At 45.7% G+C, this 19,071-nt stretch overlaps 1 protein-coding gene across 1 annotated transcript in view; it reads right to left on the bottom strand.

Moving 5' to 3' along the window:
• The window catches only part of LOC139376797 (tetratricopeptide repeat, ankyrin repeat and coiled-coil containing 2b), a 224,320-nt gene that overhangs the window by 103,733 nt on the left and 101,516 nt on the right, over positions 1-19,071 (bottom strand). The window contains exon 4 of the mRNA XM_071119726.1: positions 10,629-10,706. Within this exon, the coding sequence (XP_070975827.1) occupies positions 10,629-10,706 (78 nt within the window). The remainder of the gene's footprint in view (positions 1-10,628; positions 10,707-19,071) is intronic.

The raw sequence follows: 19,071 nt of genomic DNA on the forward strand, positions 1-19,071 counted from the left end.
CTGCTAGGGGCCACAACACCCGGGGTAGGAGACCAAACTGCAGACACCAGGCCTTTAACTTTCCAGGTAGCTGGGTGTTGTTGATGGACTGTAGGCTACTACTGATGTCTTTGTGCAGCTGTTGCACCTGGTCTTTGTCCTTCAGGCTTGCATCATACCACCTTCCAAGGCTTTTTACCGGCTGCTCAGACACTGTTGGGATTTGGTCATCTCCGATGAAGAATTTCAGGTCAGAGAGTACTCCCTTCGCAATCGAGATGCTGCGTGACTTGGATGGTTTAATCTTCATACGGGCCCAGCTGATGTTCTCCTCGAGTTTTCTGAGCAGTCTCCTGGTGCATGGGACAGTGGTGGTCAATGTTGCAATGTCGTCCATGTAGGCTCTGAGTGGAGGGAGGCGGAAACCAGAGTCGACTTGCTGTCCACCAGAAACCCATTTTGAGGATCTGATGATAACCTCCATTGCCATTATGAATTCCAACGGAGAAATGGTACATCCTGCCATTATACTTACATTCAGGCACTGCCATGAGGTGGTGAACTCTGAGGTGGTGAAGCAGAACTGCAGATCCTGGAAGTACGACTTCATCAGGGTTGTGATGGTGTCCGGTATGTGGAAAAATCTGAAGGCAGACCACAGGAGTTCATGTGGCACAGAGCCAAATGCATTGGCGAAGTCGAGGAAGACTACATGGAGGTCTCTTTTCTTCACCTTCGCCATTTGGATCTGGTGCCAGATCATGCTGGAATGTTCCAAGCAGCCAGAGAACCCTGATATTCCTGCCTTCTGTACAGATGTATCGACGTACGCATTCCTTTGCAGTTACTTGGCCATCCTCTGGGCAATGACCCTAAAGAAGATTTTACCCTCGACATTCAATAAGGAGATTGGGCGCAATTGGCTAATGTTCACTGCATCCTTCTACTTAGGGATCAGGACCCCGCCTGCCCTACACCACACTTTGGGTATTATCTTCTTTTGCCAAGCTGTTCTCATAAGCCTCCAGAGGAACCCCAGGACATCTGGTGCGTTCTTATACACTTTGTACGGGACTCCATTTTGCCCCCGGGCTGATGCTGTTTCTGCCCGTCGAACTGTGTTTTCCACCTCTTTCCATGTCGGAGGGCTGGTCTCAATATGATGTTCCGGGGGTTCAATGGGTGGGATATCTGATGGGATGGCCAGATGTTCATGTCGCTTTGAGTCAAAGTTTGTTGTTCTCAGGTGCTCCTCTAGGTCTTTCTTTGTTGTTTAGAGCTCCACTTTTTTCCTTCGCGAAGAGACTTTTAAGGAACTTGAAGGGATCTTTATAGAATCGAGTTCTAGTTTGTTCTTTCTTCCTTCTGCGTTTCCGTAGGTTCTCTGCTCTTCAGAGGGATGCCAACCGGGTTTTGATGTCAGCCTGAAGTGACTCTATGCCCTCCTTTTCCACTTCCGAGGCCTTCTTCCACTGTTTCTTAAGCTGTCTCCTTTCTTGAACAAGGCGCTTGATTTCTTGTTGCCTCCTGGAAACTGGTGGGGTTGGAACCTTTCTCCCGCCTTTTAACTCTTGCACTCCAAAGCTTTCTGCCCCGTACTCATAGATGATGTCCCCCATCCTCTCCAACTTCTTCTCCACTGTGCCTCGAAGTCTCTCGAGGGTCAAGGTAAGGTCAGTATTCACTGTTTCCCACAACCTCTTGTCACTGGCGCCAGGCCACTTCACATACGGTCTGTGCCCTGGTAGTCTCCTCTCGACTGCAGGTCTGGGAGGCTGGGTGAGTTCCACTCCTGTTGTTGGTTCCACCTCAGTTGTTACTTCGGTGCTTGAGTTTACGTCCTCCATGACAGTGGTACTGATGCACTGCAAACTATGGTTTGCGTCCAGTTGCTGTGCTTCATTCGACTGATTTGATCTATTTCACAGAAAATAATCAATGCGAGGCCTCTGTCTCTCTTTACCAGAACACCCCTTCTTCCCCTGGTGGATCCTCAACCAATGGTGTGATGTAACTTGCCTACCACCACAGACACATACTTGCGTCTGTTTGTGGCCCGCTGTTGCAGCGGAACTTGTGACAGTTGCTGTGGTGTTCTCTTGTACTGTGCTCTCATTACTCGTAGTCGTTTCCGGTCCAGTCGTTACCATGTTGTCAGCCGATGAGTCATCTTCCGCCCCCGGTCTCGCAGACTCTAGTGGTATTCTCGTATGTTGACTTTCTGTCAAGGCCTATTTGTGCAAAACAAATGAACAACACACACCCACAAATCTATTCTATTGTTTAGGAATGTTTGACCACTAGCTGTTTGAATATGTAATTTATATAATCATTTTGATTGAAAATATATTCATTTAGTTAATTTGTTGTTAATATTAAAACAGCCTCTGGTTATTTGCTATTGGATTGGCAGAATGACACATTCGCCTACAGCTGGCCTGAACATAACTTTTTTGAATGCACTTTAATTATCCAATGTCACACTTACTGATGGTGAGGTGAAGCCTGTGCCCAAAGCACTGCAGGCGGGTCCAGTAGTTAAATCGCAATTATTTTATGATGTTGCTCCTGCTCTCAGTTGTCATGCACACCAGTCGGTCTTCACTCATCTTCCACGATGCCAGAGAGTCTGATACCCTAGGCTATTACTTCACCTGTATGGTCATCGGGAAAGTAAGACATCTGGAAGCAGACATTTGCAATTTCCAGTCTTCATTTATGTAGTGGACAGTCAAACTTAGGTATGGCTCTGCTCGACCAAAGATCGGCTGTGGTGGAAAAATAAGAAACACTAGCCAGCTTCTCTGCGACTCTTTCGCGGGTAGCAGTGTATAATCGCAGCAGGGCTTCTTCCGTGAAATACTTGCGGCTTGGCAGCTGATATTTGTGGTCAACTGTACCTAGCAGCTTTTTAAACCCTGGCATTTCTACTGTAAATATTGGGCCATATCTTTCGCTATGTAATAGGTCACTGCATCTGTTATCTCCTTCCACCTCAAACTTTTCTTGTCATAAGGGATTACGTTTGAAAAGGATGCGGCTATGATAGTTTGTCTTTTAGCAGACGTTTTGGGAATCGGGCGACTGGAATCGGCATTGCTTAGTCTCACGCATTCCTCCATTCCACCGCGTGTTTCAGTTGCAGGTGATGGAAGTGGTTGGTTATACTGCTGCTTTTCGTTGCAATTGTCTTTCGACACATTTTGCACAGAACATTCATTTGCTGAACATCAGACCTCTTAGACCCAAACCACTTCCATATTACTGAAAAAACATTGCTGCCCTTTTTGGGGATGATTTCATCCTCACGAGAGGCTAAGCTGGCGTCCTCACTTTCCATTTTGGTGGAATTCTTACCGCCGCTACACTTCTCCGGCATGGATACAATTTGTGAAAGGCTGTCTAGGGTTATGATTGGTGGATAACCTCTGTGCACGTGTTGTCACGCAATTGGGACATGATTCGACATTGGGCTGACAGATAAGAGACAGTGAGATGCTGCATTTGTAAAACGTTACAATATTATAACAAAACCTCGATTCTTGCGATACAAGCATTTTCCATATCGCGCTAAAAAATAAACTTGAATATATAGAAAAAACTCGATATATCGCCCAGCCCTACTTGAGACATGTTGGTATTACAGACTCCGTCAGGGAGAGATTGAAAATGTCAGTGAAGACACTTGCCAGTTGGTCAGAGTATGCTTGGAGTACACGTCCTGGTAATCCATCTAGCCCTGCGGCCTTGTGTATGTTGACCTGGTTAAAGGTCTTACTCACATCGGCTATGGAGAGCGTGATCACACATTCGTCCGGAAAGAGCTGGCGCTCTCATACATGCTTCAGTGTTGTTTGCCTCCACACGAGCATAGAAGTAATTTAGCTCGTCTGGTAGGCTTGTGTCACTGGGCAGCTCGCGGCTGTGCTTCCCTTTGTAGTCCGTAATAGTTTGCAAGCCCTGCCACATCCGACGAGTGTCGCAGCCGGTGTAGTAGGATTCAATCTTAGCCCTGTATTGACCCTTTGCCTGTTTGATGGTTCGTGGGAGGGCATAGCGGGATTTCTTATAGGCGTCCGGGTTAGAGTCCCACTCCTTGAAAGCGGCACCTCTACCCTTTAACTCAGTGAGGGTGTTGCCTGTAATCAATGGCTTTTGGTTGGGGTATGTATGGTCACTGTGGGGACGACGTCAACGAGGCACTTATTGATGAAGCCAGCAACTGATGTGGTGTACTCAATGCCATCAGAAGAATCCCGGAACATATTCCAGTCTGTGCTAGCAAAACAGTCCTGTAGCTTAGCATTTGCGTCATCTGACCACTTCCGTACTGAGTGAGTCACTGGTACTTTCTGCTTTAGTTTTCGCTTGTAAGCAGGAATCAGGAGGACAGAGTTATGGATTTGCCAAACGGAGGGCGAGGGAGAGCTTACACGTGTCTGTGTAAAGTTGGTCTTGTTTTTTTCCCCCTCTGGTTGCACATGAAACATGCTTGTAGAAATGAGGTAAAACAGATGTAAGTTTCCCTGCATTAAGTTTCACTGGATGAGCATTTTCTTGTTTGCTTATGGCCTTATACAGCTGGTTGAGTGCGATCTAAGTGCCAGCATCATGTAACGCTCATCGTAGGTGGAAGAATAGGGGGACCAATGCGCAGCGTGGTAAGTGTTCATATTTTTTATAACGTAATGAACACTGAACAAAACAAATAAAACAGCAAACAAACAGTCCTGTATGGTGCTGAAAATACACTGAACAAAAAAGAATCCCCCACACCACACAGGTGAGAAAAGACTACCTAAGTATGATTCTCAATCAGAGACAACTAACGACACCTGCCGCTGATTGAGAACCATACCAGGCCAAACACAAAATCCCCACATTGAAAAAGGACCATAGACAACCCACCCAACTCACACCCTGACCATACTAAAATAAAGACATAACAAAAGAACTAAGGTCAGAACGTGACTGTACCCTCCCCCCTCCCCCAAAGGTGCGGACCCCGGCCGCAAAACCTGAACCTATAGGGGAGGGTCTGGGTGGGTGTCTGTCCGCGGTGGCGGCTCTGGCGCGGGACATGGACCCCACTCCAACATAGTCTTTATCCGCCTCTTAACCCGCCTCCGTGGCGCCTTTTGAGCGGCAACCCTCGCCGCCGACCTCGGACTGGGGACCCTAGCAACGGGTCCCGAATGGACTGGAGATTCCGGCAGCACCGGACAGGCGGGAGACTCCGGCAGCTCCGGACAGACGGGCGACTCCGTCAGCTCAGGACAGACGGGCGACTCCGGCAGCTCTGGACAGGCGGGAGACTCTGGCAGCTCCGGAGTGAAGGGTGATTCCGGCAGCGCCGGAGTGATGGGCGATTCCGGCAGCACCGGAGTAACGGACGGCTCTGGCAGCTCCTGACGGACAGGCGGCTCTGGCAGCTCCTGACTGACCGGCGGCTCTGGCAACTCCTGACTGACCGGCGGCTCTGGCAGCTCAGGACAGACGGGCGACTCCGGCAGCTCAGGACAGACGGGCGACTCCGGCAGCTCAGGACAGACGGGCGACTCCGTCAGCTCAGGACAGACGGGCGACTCCGTCAGCTCAGGACAGACGGGCGACTCCGTCAGCTCAGGACAGACGGGCGACTCCGGCAGCTCTGGACAGGCGGGAGACTCCGGCAGCTCTGGACAGGCGGGAGACTCCGGCAGCTCTGGACAGGCGGGAGACTCTGGCAGCTCTGGACAGGCGGGAGACTCTGGCAGCTCTGGACAGGCGGGAGACTCTGGCAGCGCTGGACAGGCGGGCGACTCTGCATGCGCTGAGGCGTCTTCATGGCACCTGGCTCGATGCCCACTCTGGCCCGGCCGATACGAGGCACTGCGCTGTAACGCACCGGGCTATGCCTGCGCACCGGGGAAGGGAGCGCCTCACGGCATAACACGGTGCCTGCCTGGTCCACCTATCTCCAAGGGAAGCACGGGGAGTTGGCTCAGGTCTCCTACCTGACTTAGCCACACTCCTCGTGTGCCACCTCCCAAGACATTTTTGGGGCTGCGTCTCATCCCAGCTGCGCTGCCTCCTCATACCACCGCCGCTCAGCTTTCGCTGCCTCCAGCTCTGCCTTGGGGCGGCGATATTCCCCAGCATGTGCTCAGGGTCCTTCTCCGTTTAAATTTCCACCCATGTCCAGGAGTCTTGAGATTTCTGCTGCTGCCCGTTACCACGCTGCTTCGTCCTTGGTTGGTGGGTGATTCTGTAACGCTCATCGTAGGTGGAAGAATAGGAGGACCAATGCGCAGCGTGGCAAGTGTTCATATTTTTAATAATGTAATGAACACTGAAAGAAACAAATAAAACGACAAACGAACAGTCCTGTATGGTGCTGAAAAAACACTGAACAGTAAATAATCACCCACACCACACAAGTGGGAAAAGGCTACCTAAGTATGATTCTCAATCAGAGACAACTAACGGCACCTGCCTCTGATTGAGAACCATACCAGGCCAAACACAAAAACACCACATAGAAAAAGGAGCATAGACAACCCACCCAACTCACGCCCTGACCATACTAAAACAAAGACATAACAAAATAACTAAGGTCAGAATGTGACACATCAGTTTGTGGTGGTAAATAGACAGCTACGAAAAATATAGATGAAAACTCTCTTGGTAAATAGCGTCGTCTACAGCTTATCATGAGATACAAAACCTCGAGACATCCTTAATATTAGATGTTGTGCATCAGCTGTTATTTACAAATAGACACAGATCGCCACCCGTTGTCTAACTGGAGGCAGCTGTTCTATCTTGAAGATGATCGGAAAACCCAGCCAGCTGTATGTTATCCATATCGTCATTCAGCCACCACTCGGGGAAACATAAGATATTACAGTTTTTAATGTCCCGTTGGTAGGATAGTCTTGATCGGAGCTCATCCAGTTTATTATAAAATGATTGGAAGTTGGCTAATGGTATGGAAGGTAGAGGCGGGTTATCCACTCACCATCGGATTCCTACAAGGCACCCCGACCTACGTCCCCTATATCTCCATCTCTTCTTCATGCGAATGACAGGGACTTGGGTCGTGTCCGACTCGTTATAGAAAAAATATTAGTCCAGCACGACGTGAGTAATCGCTTTTCTGATGTCCAGAAGCTCTTTTCAGTCATAAAAGACAATGGCAGAAACATTATGTACAAAATAAGTTACAAATAATGCGAAAAAACACACATAATAGCACAATTGGTTAGGAAAAACGTAAAACGTCAGCCATCTCCTTCGGCACAATTGGTATCATGGTAGCAGCAGCTGGTATCTCAGCTGCTGAGGCTGGTCCAGGTATCCACCATTATTCTCCTCAGGGTCCACAATGTCCTCGTTGCTGAGGCAGACGTTGTGCAGCACAGCGTAGCATGTGACCACCTCAGGCACAAAGGTATGATTCACCTCAAGGGCCATCAAGATTGAGCGCCAATGAGTCTTCATCATCCCGAAGGACCGCTCCGACACATTCCTCGCCTTGGAATGCTTTGCATTGTAGGTGGCCTCCACTGCGCCCCTCACTGGCTGCCTGTAGGGTGTCATCAGACAGATGGGATCCGCCAACCAGGGATACCCACCATCCCCGAGGAGAAACCAGCCTTGTGGTGGGTACAGGCTCTGAACATACACAGGGCTGTGTTTCAGGACCCTGGCTTTGTGCACATACCCGAGGAAGGCAATGTAGATGTCGATGATCCTGCATCTGTGGTCACAGATGGCCCGAAGCTGATAAGAATAGATCAACCTCCTGCATTTCATCTTGTGATGTAAAAATGGATGACCTTCTTCATGATCCCATCACTGACTCTGTGGATGACATTGTGCACTGTGGTCCGGGGGACATCAAATGCCTCGGACAGAACACAGTACGAAGTGCCACTGGCCAGCCAATAGACAAACAGGAATCTTTCCAAGGTCTTGCCACAGCCATAGTCCTGGTCTTCTTGCTCTACCAGGCCGTCAAAAGAGGGTTGTAATTCGGAAGTGGGGTTTGAGGTCCAGGTCACCCAAATACATTCTCAATGGACATTGTTAATGAAGTCGTAAGATGGCTAGCTAGAAATGTGTTATGATAACAAGCTAGCAAGAAGTTGCATAGCAACAGCATCAACTTCTGATAGACAGGCAACGCACTCGTACACTCAACTGAAAGGATACCATTTGTTTACAGTATACTACAATGAACTAAGAGTATTAAGTATGTAGTATTCAGTATATTAGTATGGGAATTCAAACACAGCTCAGGTGTTCTGTGAACATTCTTACAACATTACCTAACTTAAACATTGTATGAATGTCATCTCTTGTAATGTATCCACACTGTTCCCACAACCTAATTACATGTTCTGGAAACTTTTAAAGAACTTAGAAAGCCTGTTATGTCAACATTCTTGCAACATCAAAGGAATGTTTCGTGCACCTTGATACACACATTATCTGCATGTCAGCACAACTGGGCAGTTTTAGCGTTTTGGGAACCTATCTCTTGTCAAATCCCCACAATGTTCCCACTGGGAAACTTTAAAGAAAAGCAAAATGTGTTGTGAATGTTTATTGCAACCTAAAAGAAACATTGTAGAATCATCTGCACAAGTGGACAGTTTGTGTTTTGGGAACATATCTTTTGTGATGTCCCCACAATGTTAACACCAGACTGTTCCCACAACCTAATGAAACATTCTGGGAATCTTTAAAGAACACATTAAATTTGTTCTCGGAAATGTCTTGCAACATCTGGCTAATGTTTTATACAAGCATTATTTAATCATCAGCACGACTAGACCGTTTTTGTGTTATGAGGACATTTGCAGAGACCTGATGAATGTTCAGGGAACTTTCACAGAACCAATTTTGGTTTGCTGGGTAGGGTGTTCATAGGAAGTAGTTTCTTCTCTACATGTACGATTTCTGACAGTGTCCAGGGTAAAGTGAAGTGAATGTGGAAACATGGAGAGTGACCCATGTTGTGATGATGCTGAGGTATTGACTGGGATCTGCCTGGCTTGACCCAGCAGTGATAATAGTCCTGCAGGCAGACAAGCACCACATGCTGCTTACATGACAGGATGCCTCGCTGTTTCCCTCAATAACAATGTTCCAGAAACCCGTCATCTCTGATATAACACAGAAACTTTGTCTAACCATCAGAGATATGTAGCTAGAATAGAGATGTGAGTGCAACCATTATCTAAAGACAACCAACCCATAAGGGAGCTGAATTTCTGAAAGAGCACAGCAGCAATCACTAAACCACAGCAACACCTCCCTCTAAATATCACAGGTTCTGTTTGTCACAAGTTTTATTCTCACATTCCCTGGCACACTAACATATCTGTATAAAACCCTCTACAGCCATTTTCTCCCTCAACACTGAATCACAGCCCAGACGGCCCCGTCCCACCAGACAGACAGAGCTGTCTCACCAACTGGCCAACACCTTCACATAACATCAGCTAGCATAGCAGACAGCAGACAGCAGGAGCCATTAAGTGACAACTCCACAGTAGTCCACATAGAGGGCTGTGTGTGTGACAGCCAGGCTGTGATATAGACAGACACAGCCAGGGCCTGCTTACAGCATACCGACACTATACCCCATCTCTGTGGTTTCAGCTCTGCCTGAGAGACTAAATCCATTGAGCCAGGGAGGCATGTACTGTAGCAGCAGCCGTGGTTTGGCCAGATCCCTCAGCATGACAATCCCCTCATGTTTGTCTGTCTATCTGCAGAGTGTGAATGCACACCAGAGGGTAATTCAAGAGAAGCGGCCTTTTAGGGAACACGTTGTCTTTTCTCTCCTTAACAGCTTTACACAAATGTCTGAGAGCCGAGAAAAGTTTTCTGTGAGCCAAGGGTCTGGGGGGAGGGTGAGGGGATAGAAGACGAGAGGTGCTGTAGCTACATTGACCTGGTAAATGGCTTAGCTCCCGAAAAACTTCAGAACAAAAGGATAGGGGTGATTTTGAGTGCTACTTGTTGAATTGTTGAGACAGACAGGGATTTTTGAAGGGCGTTAGAGCCACTTCACAGAACAAAACACACAGACGCAAACACACACCCACTCATAGAAGCATACAGCTCAAAAAGAGCAAGGATACCAATGGGCAAATCAGATGGACTAAAATAGTCATACGGAAGCGGAACTCAAGAATTCTAGTCTATAACATCTACTGTATATTGTTGACCGACACAATAGCCAATATTGTTTCTCTTTCAGCCCAGAGTATACTTCCAGGGATAACAGATTCAGACACATTTACAGGAACATAAAAATTCATACAGTGTACTCTCTCCACAAAATTATTACTTCACTTCTCTAGAAGTTATTAAATCCTCTGTTGTTAACTCATATAAAATACAGCCCTTTAAACAGCCTCATGCCCTCTCTGTTGCTCCAGGGAAGAGAGGAAAGAGAGGCAGGAAAATAGTATGAGCATAAAGGAAGGAAGAAAGAAGAGACGGATGAATGAAGAAACAATATTTCATATTATGGTCAGATGTGGCTAAGAAAAATGCATTGGGAAAAGTAGGGGGAAAGAGGGGAGGGGAGAAGAGAGCGAGAGGGGATTTGGTCCACAGAATAGAGTACACCCAGTAGTGTAACTACCTACCTTGACCGGTGTGGCTCAGGTGGTGGTGGTGCTCTACACTGGGCGATCGGGGTTCTGGCAGGTCCTCACTCCCTCCATCTGCAGATGAGGAGTGAGACAAAGAGGAGAGAGTGTGAGCGTGGGGATGCCAGGAAAAGGAGAGAGAATGAGTGCGGCAGTGTGGCTGGCATTCCAGGTAGGCCGCCTCATCCTCCACCAGCCAAGACTGGGGCCTCAGGACCCCCAGGAGACTACTGACACACAGCCCCTCCACACCCCTCCTCCAGGGACCCAGACGATCCCGCAAACTGGCAAAGTACACACAATTCTTCTTCATCAAGGTGGGTTGGGATGTAGACCAAAGACACCAACCAGGCCCTAGTCCAAAGCCCAGGGCCCACCCACGAGAGAACTGTTACAATACTGAGAGGAGTGGTGATCCAGAGCTAGTCCTTCTGGATGAGTGAGAGATAGGACTGGTGGTACAGTACACTACAGTACAGTAGGCGTTTTCTGAAAGTTTGCTAATTATACAAGGATCAATTACTGTGGGCCCAGAGGACTGAGGATGCGCCGAATACAACTGGTGTAGACTTTTTACAGTGAAATGCTTACTACACGAACACTTCTCAACAATGAAGAGTTTCAAAATAAAAATGGTAACAAAAGAGGAATAAAATACTCAAGAATGGAGCCATATACAGGAGTACCAGATCAATGTGCAGGGCTATGAGGTATTTGAGGTAGATAAGTACATAAAGGCAGGGTAAAGTGACTAGGCATCCGGATAGATAACAATAAGAGTAAAATAAAGAACAGAGTAGCAGCAGCAAATGATGAGTGTAAAAGTGTGGATTAACCACAGTGGATGGAGCAGGGCTGGATTAGGGGGTCGATGGGCCAGCGCCTGCTTTGCCTCTCTACTACAGGGTCTGTTTGACACGGCCGAGTCCCTATCATAGGCTACAGTGATCTACAGTACAACTAAGACTGCATGGCACCTTATTTCCTATATAGGGCACTATTTTTTATCAGAGCTGTATGGGCCCTGGTTAAAAGTAGTGTACTAAACAGTGAATAGGGTGACATTTGGGATGCAGCCTATCTCTGCAAGGGGCTTTGTGGCATATCATGATTTATTCCTAAATCACACATCCCACTGGTATTAAGTCAGCCCATTTATAAACCAAGCCGTTGTTTGAAAGTTATCTAAGACAATGGATTTCCTCTCTCTCTGTAGTAGATCTTGGCTTGCCACCGAAGTACAAAGCGGTGTGAGTCTTTATTGCTAAGGGTTGTGTACTCTGGCAATGGCGGATGCACCAAATGTGTTACCATCAAAGAGTCCTGTGTGTGTGTCTTCACCCAAACAAACACTTGTGTATTTCAACCGATCATAAACCCACAAATACAGATACTGTACATCTGTGCACAGTATGCTGTTGTGCCCATACAGGATAGATTGGGCTGCTGGTGGAAAGATATAGCTTGTCGATAGACTGATAAAATTACCCGGAGGGCCGGAGTGTGTTAGTGTGAGAACTGGGGTAGTGAGAGGTTGACACCGTCTCATTCTGTTACCCTGGTTCCTAACTGCCAACACCACCCTCCCCACTTTGACAAAGGTCTATTCTGCTATCTTTATTTTTAGTTTGGTTGTTTATAGAATAACACGTGGATATAATGTGATGCTTTCAGTAATGCTGTGTAGACTATTTTTTGTTTGGTTGTTTCAGTCTACACAGCATCGCTGAAAGCATCAAACTATTATATCCAAATGTGTTGGCAAGTTGGTTAGGACATCTACTTTGTGCATGATACAAGTAATTTTTCCAACAATTGTTTACACGCAGATTATTTCACTTATAATTCACTGTATCACAATTCCAGTGGGTCAGAAGTTTACATACACTAAGTTGACTGTGCCTTTTAACAGCTTGGAAAATTATGTCATGGCTTTAGAAGCTTATGATAGGCTTATGATAGGCTGTACCTGTGGATGTATTTCAAGGCCTACCTTCAAACTCAGTGCCTCTTTGCTTGACATCATGGGAAAATCAAAAGAAATCAGCCATGACTTCAAACATTTTTTGTAGACCTCCACAAGTCTGGTTCATCCTTGGGAGCAATTTCCAAACGCCAGAAGGTGCCATGTTCTTCTGTACAAACAATAGTATGCAACTATAAACACCATGGGACCACGCAGCCGTCATACCGCTCAGGAAGGAGACACATTCTGTCTCCTAGAGATGAACGTACTTTGGTGCGAAAAGTGCAAATCAATCCCAGAACAACAGCAAAGGACCTTGTGAAGATGCTGGAGGAAACAGGTACAAAAGTATCTATATCCACAGTAAAACGAGTCCTATATCGACATTACCTGAAAGGCCGCTCATCAAGAAAGAAGCCACTGCTCCAAAACCGCCATAAAAAAGCCAGACTACGGTTTGCAACTGCACATGGGGACAAAGATTGTACTTTTTGGAGAAATGTCCTCTGGTCTGATGAAACAAAAATAGAACTGTTTGGCCATAATGACCATGGTTATGTTTGGAGGAAAAAGGGGGAGGCTTGCAAGCCGAAGAACACCATCCCAACTGTGAAGCACGGGTGAGGCAGCATCATGTTGTGGGGGTGCTTTGCTGCAGGAAGGACTGGTGCACTTCAAAAAATAGATGGCATCATGAGGGAGGAAAATGATGTGGGTATAAGCAACATCATAAGACACCAGTCAGGAAGTTAAAGCTTGGTCGCAAATGGACAATGACCCAAAGCATACTTTCAAAGTTGTGGCAAAATGGCTTAAGGACAACAAAGTCAAGGTATTGGAGTGGCCATCACAAAGCCCTGACCTCAATCCTATAGAACATTTGTGGGCAGAACTGAAAAAGTATGTGTGAGTAAGGAGGCCAACCAACCTGATTCAGTTACACTAGCTCTGTCAGGAGGAATGAGCCAAAATTCACCCAACTTATTGTGGGAAGCTTGTGGAAGGCTACCCACAACATTTGACCCAAGTTAAACTATTTAAAGGCAATGGGACCAAATACTGATTGAGTGTATGTAAACTTCTGACCCACTGGGAATGTGATGAAATAAATAAATGCTGAAATAAATCCCTCTCTACTATTATTCTGACATTTCACATTACTTAAATAAAGTGGTGATCCTAACTGACCTAAAACAGGGAAATTGCTACTAGGATTAAATGTCAGGAATTGTGAAAAACTGAGTTTACATATATGTATTTGGAGAAGGTGTATGTAAACTTCAGACTTCAACTGTAGATCATATGTCAACTGCTCAAGTCAGCAGTGTGTTCAACAGACTACAACTGTCAAAATGTCTTAGCCAGCCTCTACTGAAATATAAGCCCATCACAGAATAATCTCTCCATAATAATCACAATAACCTCTAAATTATCCCATGTCGTATATAAAAAAATATTCAGTCACATTTAGGATGTACACGGAGGGCTGTGTTCTGTCAGAAAATTGTCTTTTGGCAGAACCCAGACAGTTTAAGTGGTCAATTATTTCCCAGGTTTTAAATGCCAGAGTGCGTCAAAGGGAATGCCTCATTCTAACAGTGTCTGTCTCGAACACTCTCCTCTGCACAGGAGGTTGGTGGCACCTTAATTGGGGAGGACGGGCTCGTGGGAATGGCTGGAGCGGAATGATATCAAATACATCAAACACATGGTTTCCATGTGTTTGATGCCAATCCCTTTGGTCCGTTCCAGCCATTATTATGAGTCGTCCTCCCCTCAGCAGCGTCCACTGCTCCTCTGCTCTGCTTCCCTTTAGAAAAGTCAGGGTGACATCATCCTCACAAAGAGGTTCAGCTAGCTCTGTAGCTCTCTGGGTTCACTGTGTGGGTAGATAACAGCAGTCATTAGTTAGTGCACCAAGAGACTTCATTGACCTTCATATGTCTGGGAGACAGTCTTTCACTCTAAAAGCATGAATTACCGTTACACTGTTACAAAGCATCGGGTGAAGTTGCTCTGGTACAGTCCAGTCCTTTTGATGTGTCATCCCGAGGCCACGGAGAATGATCATGCTGCAGACTTTGTCCGTGACCGGCCAGTCTGCCACTCTATGGCCAGCTCATGGCATTTTAGTCAGTGAGTCAGTATCCCTCTGCAGGCATACAAGGCCCTATAGCCTCAGCACTCTGAATTAACTGCACGGACCGAGCTGAATTGTTTTAGATTTTTCTACACTCCTGGAAAAAAGCGTCCCAAAAGGATTCTTCGGCTGTCCCCATGGGAGAATCCTTTTTGGCTCCAGGTAGAACCCTTTTGGGTTCCATGTAGGACCCTCTGTGGAAAGGGTTCTACCTGGAACCAAAAAGGGGTTATCCTATGGGGACAGCCGAAGAACCCTTTTAGGTTATACATCGCACTTTTTTTTCCTAAGAGTGTACCATTGTTGCTCTGCCTAGCCGGGGTGCATCTGAAATGGTAACCTATTCTCTTCATAGTGCACTACTTTTGACCAGGGCCCTTCCATTGTTTGTGTGTGTGTGTGTGTGTGTGTGTGTGTGTGTGTGTGTGTGTGTGTGTGTGTGTGTGTGTGTGTGTGTGTGTGTGTGTGTGTGTGTGTGCGTGTAGGTAAGTGAGGCAAGGGAAGGCAGTTTGTCACCCTCTGTATTATCCAGCCTGACAGGCCAAAGACAATGCTGTCAGCTCTCATGTAATGTTACCTTGAGAAAGGACCTGAGTGCTGAGCCAGTGTGGACTAGCTACTTCCACTAGGAAAAGAGGGAATGAGGGATATAGAGTGATTAATCCCCCAGGGAGACACAGCAGCATAATGCAGGTGTGGCAAGATGGAGGGACGGCTGATGGAAGGACGGCTAACGTCCAGGTGTGTGCGTAGACAAAATGTCGCAGATTTAAAGCAAATTCTCTGCAATTGTACCCATTTTACCATGGGTTGGAGAGAACATTTGCAGTTTGAAAGCTAATTTAAAGGTGCAGTATGTAGCTTTTCTGACAGAATGCACATAGAAATGAGAGTTATAGATCTGTCATTCTCATTGAAACCAAGTCTGAAAAGTTTCAGATCTGTTTTGTGCTCTATTTCTATGCATCGCATCCTTAAGTTTTGCTTTTGCTCTTTTTACTTCTCGGGTTTTGTACACCAGCTTCAAACAGCTCATTTCACAGCATTTTAGATGTTACAATGATTTTTTTTCTACACTATACTGTGCATTCGGAAAGTATTCAGACTCCTAGACTTTTTCCACACTTTGTTACATTACAGCCTTATTCTACAATGGATTAAATAAAAAAATCTTCCTCATCAATCTACACACAATACCCATAATGACACAGTGAAAACATGTTTCTCGAAATTTTAGCAAATATATTAAAAATAAAAAACAGAAATACCTTAAATACATAAGGATTCTGACCCTTTCCTATGAGACTCGAAATTGAGCTCAGGTGCATCCTGTTTCCATTGATCATCCTTGAGATGATTCTACAACTTCATTGGAGTCCACCTCTGGTAAATTCAATTGATTGGGCATGATTTGGAAAAGCACACGTGTCTATATAAGGTCCCACAGTTGAAAGTGCATGTCTGAGCAAAAACCAAGCCAAAGGAATTGTCCGTAGAGTTCAGAGACAGGATTGTGTTGAGGCACAGATCTGGGGAAGGACACCAAAACATTTCTGCAGCATTGAAGGTCCCCAAGAACACAGTGGTCTCCATCATTCTTAAATGGAAGAAGTTTGATACTACCAAGACTCTTCCTAGAGCTGGCCGCCCGGCCAAACTGAGCAATCGGGGGAGACGGGCCTTGGTCAGGGAGGTGACCAAGAACCCGATGGTTACTCTGACAGTGATGCAGAGTTCCTCTGTGGAGATGGAAGAACCTTCCAGAAGGACAACCATCTCTGCAACATTCCACAAATCAGGCCGTTATGGTAGAGGGTCCAGACGGAAGCCACTAAACAGTAAAAAGTACGACAGGCCACTTGGAGTTTGCCAAAAGGCCCCTAAAGGACTCTCAGACAAAGAGAAACAAGATTCTCTGGTCTGATGAAACGCAGATTGAACTCTTTGGCCTGAATGCCAAGTGTCACGTCTGGAGTAAACCTGCCACCATCTCTACGGTGAAGCATGGTGGTGGCAGCATCATGCTGTGGGGACGTTTTTCAGTGGCAGGGACTGGGAGACTAGTCAGGATCGAGGCAAAGATGAACAGAGGAAAGTACAGAGAGATCCTTGATGAAAACCTGCTCCAGAGCACTCAGGACCTCAGACTGGGGCGAAGGTTCACCTTCCAACAGGACAACAACCCTAAGCACACAGCCAAGACAATGCAGAAGTGGCTTCGGGACAAGTCTCTGAATGTCCTTGAGTGGCCCAGCCAGAGCCAGGACTTGAATCTGATTGAACAACTCTGGAGAGACTGCAGTGACACTCCCAATCCAACCTGACAGAGCTTGAAAGGATCTGCAGAGAAGAATGGGAGAAACTCCAAAAATACAGGTGTGCCAAGCTTGTAGCATCATACCCAAGAAGACTCAAGGCTGTAATCACTACCATAGGTACTTCAACAAAGTACTGAGTAAAGGGTCTGAATACTTATGTAAATGTATTATTTTTTATAAATTTGTACAAATTTCTAAAAACCTGTTTTTGCTTTGTCCTCATGACACATGCTGGAGTCAGGTCAGGATCTCACTGATCATCTTCAAAGCCAACACCTCATTTGGCCGCCTTTCGTTCCAGTTCTCTGCTGCCTGTGACTGGAACGAATTGCAAAAATCGCTGAAGTTGACGACTTTTATCTCCCTCACCAACTTCAAACATCTGCTATCTGAGCAGCTAACCGATCGCTGCAGCTGTACATAGTCTGTCGGTAAATAGCCCACCCAATTTTACCTACCTCATCCCCATACTGTTTATATTTATTTACTTTTCTGCTCTTTTGCACACCAATATCTGTACCTGTACATGACCATCTGATCACTTATCACTCCAGTGTTAATCTGCAAAATTGTAATTATTTGCCTACCTCCTCATGCCTTTTGCACACAATGTATATAGACTTTTTTCTACTGTGTTATTGTTCCTATTGTCTGTTCACACTGCTATGCTTTATCTTGGCCAGGTCGCAGTTGCAAATGAGAACTTGTTCTCAACTAGCCTACCTGGTTAAATAAAGGTGAAATAAAACAAATAAAAATAAAAATGAGCTATTGTCTGTAGATTGGAAAAAACAATTTAATCAATTTTAGAATAAGGCTGTAATGTAACAAAATGTGGGAAAATACTTTCTGAATGCACTTTTTTCCTATAATCTGAAATTAGGCGAACCATCCAAATGTTAGCAACCAGGAAAGGAGGGGTGAATTCTGCCCATTGTACCTTTAATGCAAATCTACTCATTTTTCCATAGGGTTACCCAGATTATGGTGGAGATAACATTTTGTAGTTTTAAAGCTAATTACCTGCAATTCTACACATTTGGCCAAGGGTGGAGAGAACATTTTGCAGCTTAAAAGCTCATTTCCTACGCATTTTTCCATGACCCATGTCCTGTTCATATGGTATCTGAATGAGACTAACAAAATCAATGGAGGCCCGATGTTAGCTGAAATGGGCTAATTGAGGGACTGTCAGTGACTGACAGAACAAGAAGAAAACTGTTGATGTACAACCAAATTTCGAAATTGCACCTTTTGTATTTTAATATTTGAACTCTAAGCAGTAAATTGAGATGCCGACTGAATCCCCCCCCCCCCCCACACACACACACACACAGAAAAAGGGGGGGGGGGGGGGGGGGCCCTCAGTGTCCGCATATGTCACTTATTTGTTGGGCTGGCCCTGAGATATAGAATGCAATTTCCACAAACCCTTGATGGAATTACAGCTTTAGTTATGTTTCTAGCTACAGTACATGTTTATTTAGCCTAGGCGCAAACTTTCAAATCACTGGCGTTTTCCAATTTGCGGAGCAAGTCGATGCTTCATGTTTTCAATAAAAGGGTAAAAGAGTACAGTACATCCAAACAATGCAGACTACAATATAGGTTCATTTGTTTCAATGTTATCTCATATTCTGCTGAGCTTGCGGCTATCATAATATAATGTTATGTAATTCATTTGAGCTTCTGCTTCCCTTCTCTCCCCCTGAGCCCTCCCAGGTATGACCTTTTTTTTCACTAGATGTTCTACAGTAGTGAACAGACAACACAACAAGGGGAACCATACTTGGAATGAATTGAATCATACGCTTCAGGACAGCATAAACAACGTACTCCACTATAGACAGCCAGGTTAACAAAAGCAGTTCAAATGTTACAAAATCACAAACATAGCTTAACCCAGTATCAAGGGAAATTCCATGGGAAAGGAATTACACGGAGACTCAGATTCTTCACCTTAAAATGTAGGCCAAACAAAAAACCTTGATTTCAAACTTTGACAAACCACACAAC

Source organism: Oncorhynchus clarkii, chromosome 20 (genome assembly GCF_045791955.1).
Source record: "Oncorhynchus clarkii lewisi isolate Uvic-CL-2024 chromosome 20, UVic_Ocla_1.0, whole genome shotgun sequence".
In the NCBI taxonomy this organism is placed as follows: Eukaryota; Metazoa; Chordata; class Actinopteri; order Salmoniformes; family Salmonidae; genus Oncorhynchus; species Oncorhynchus clarkii.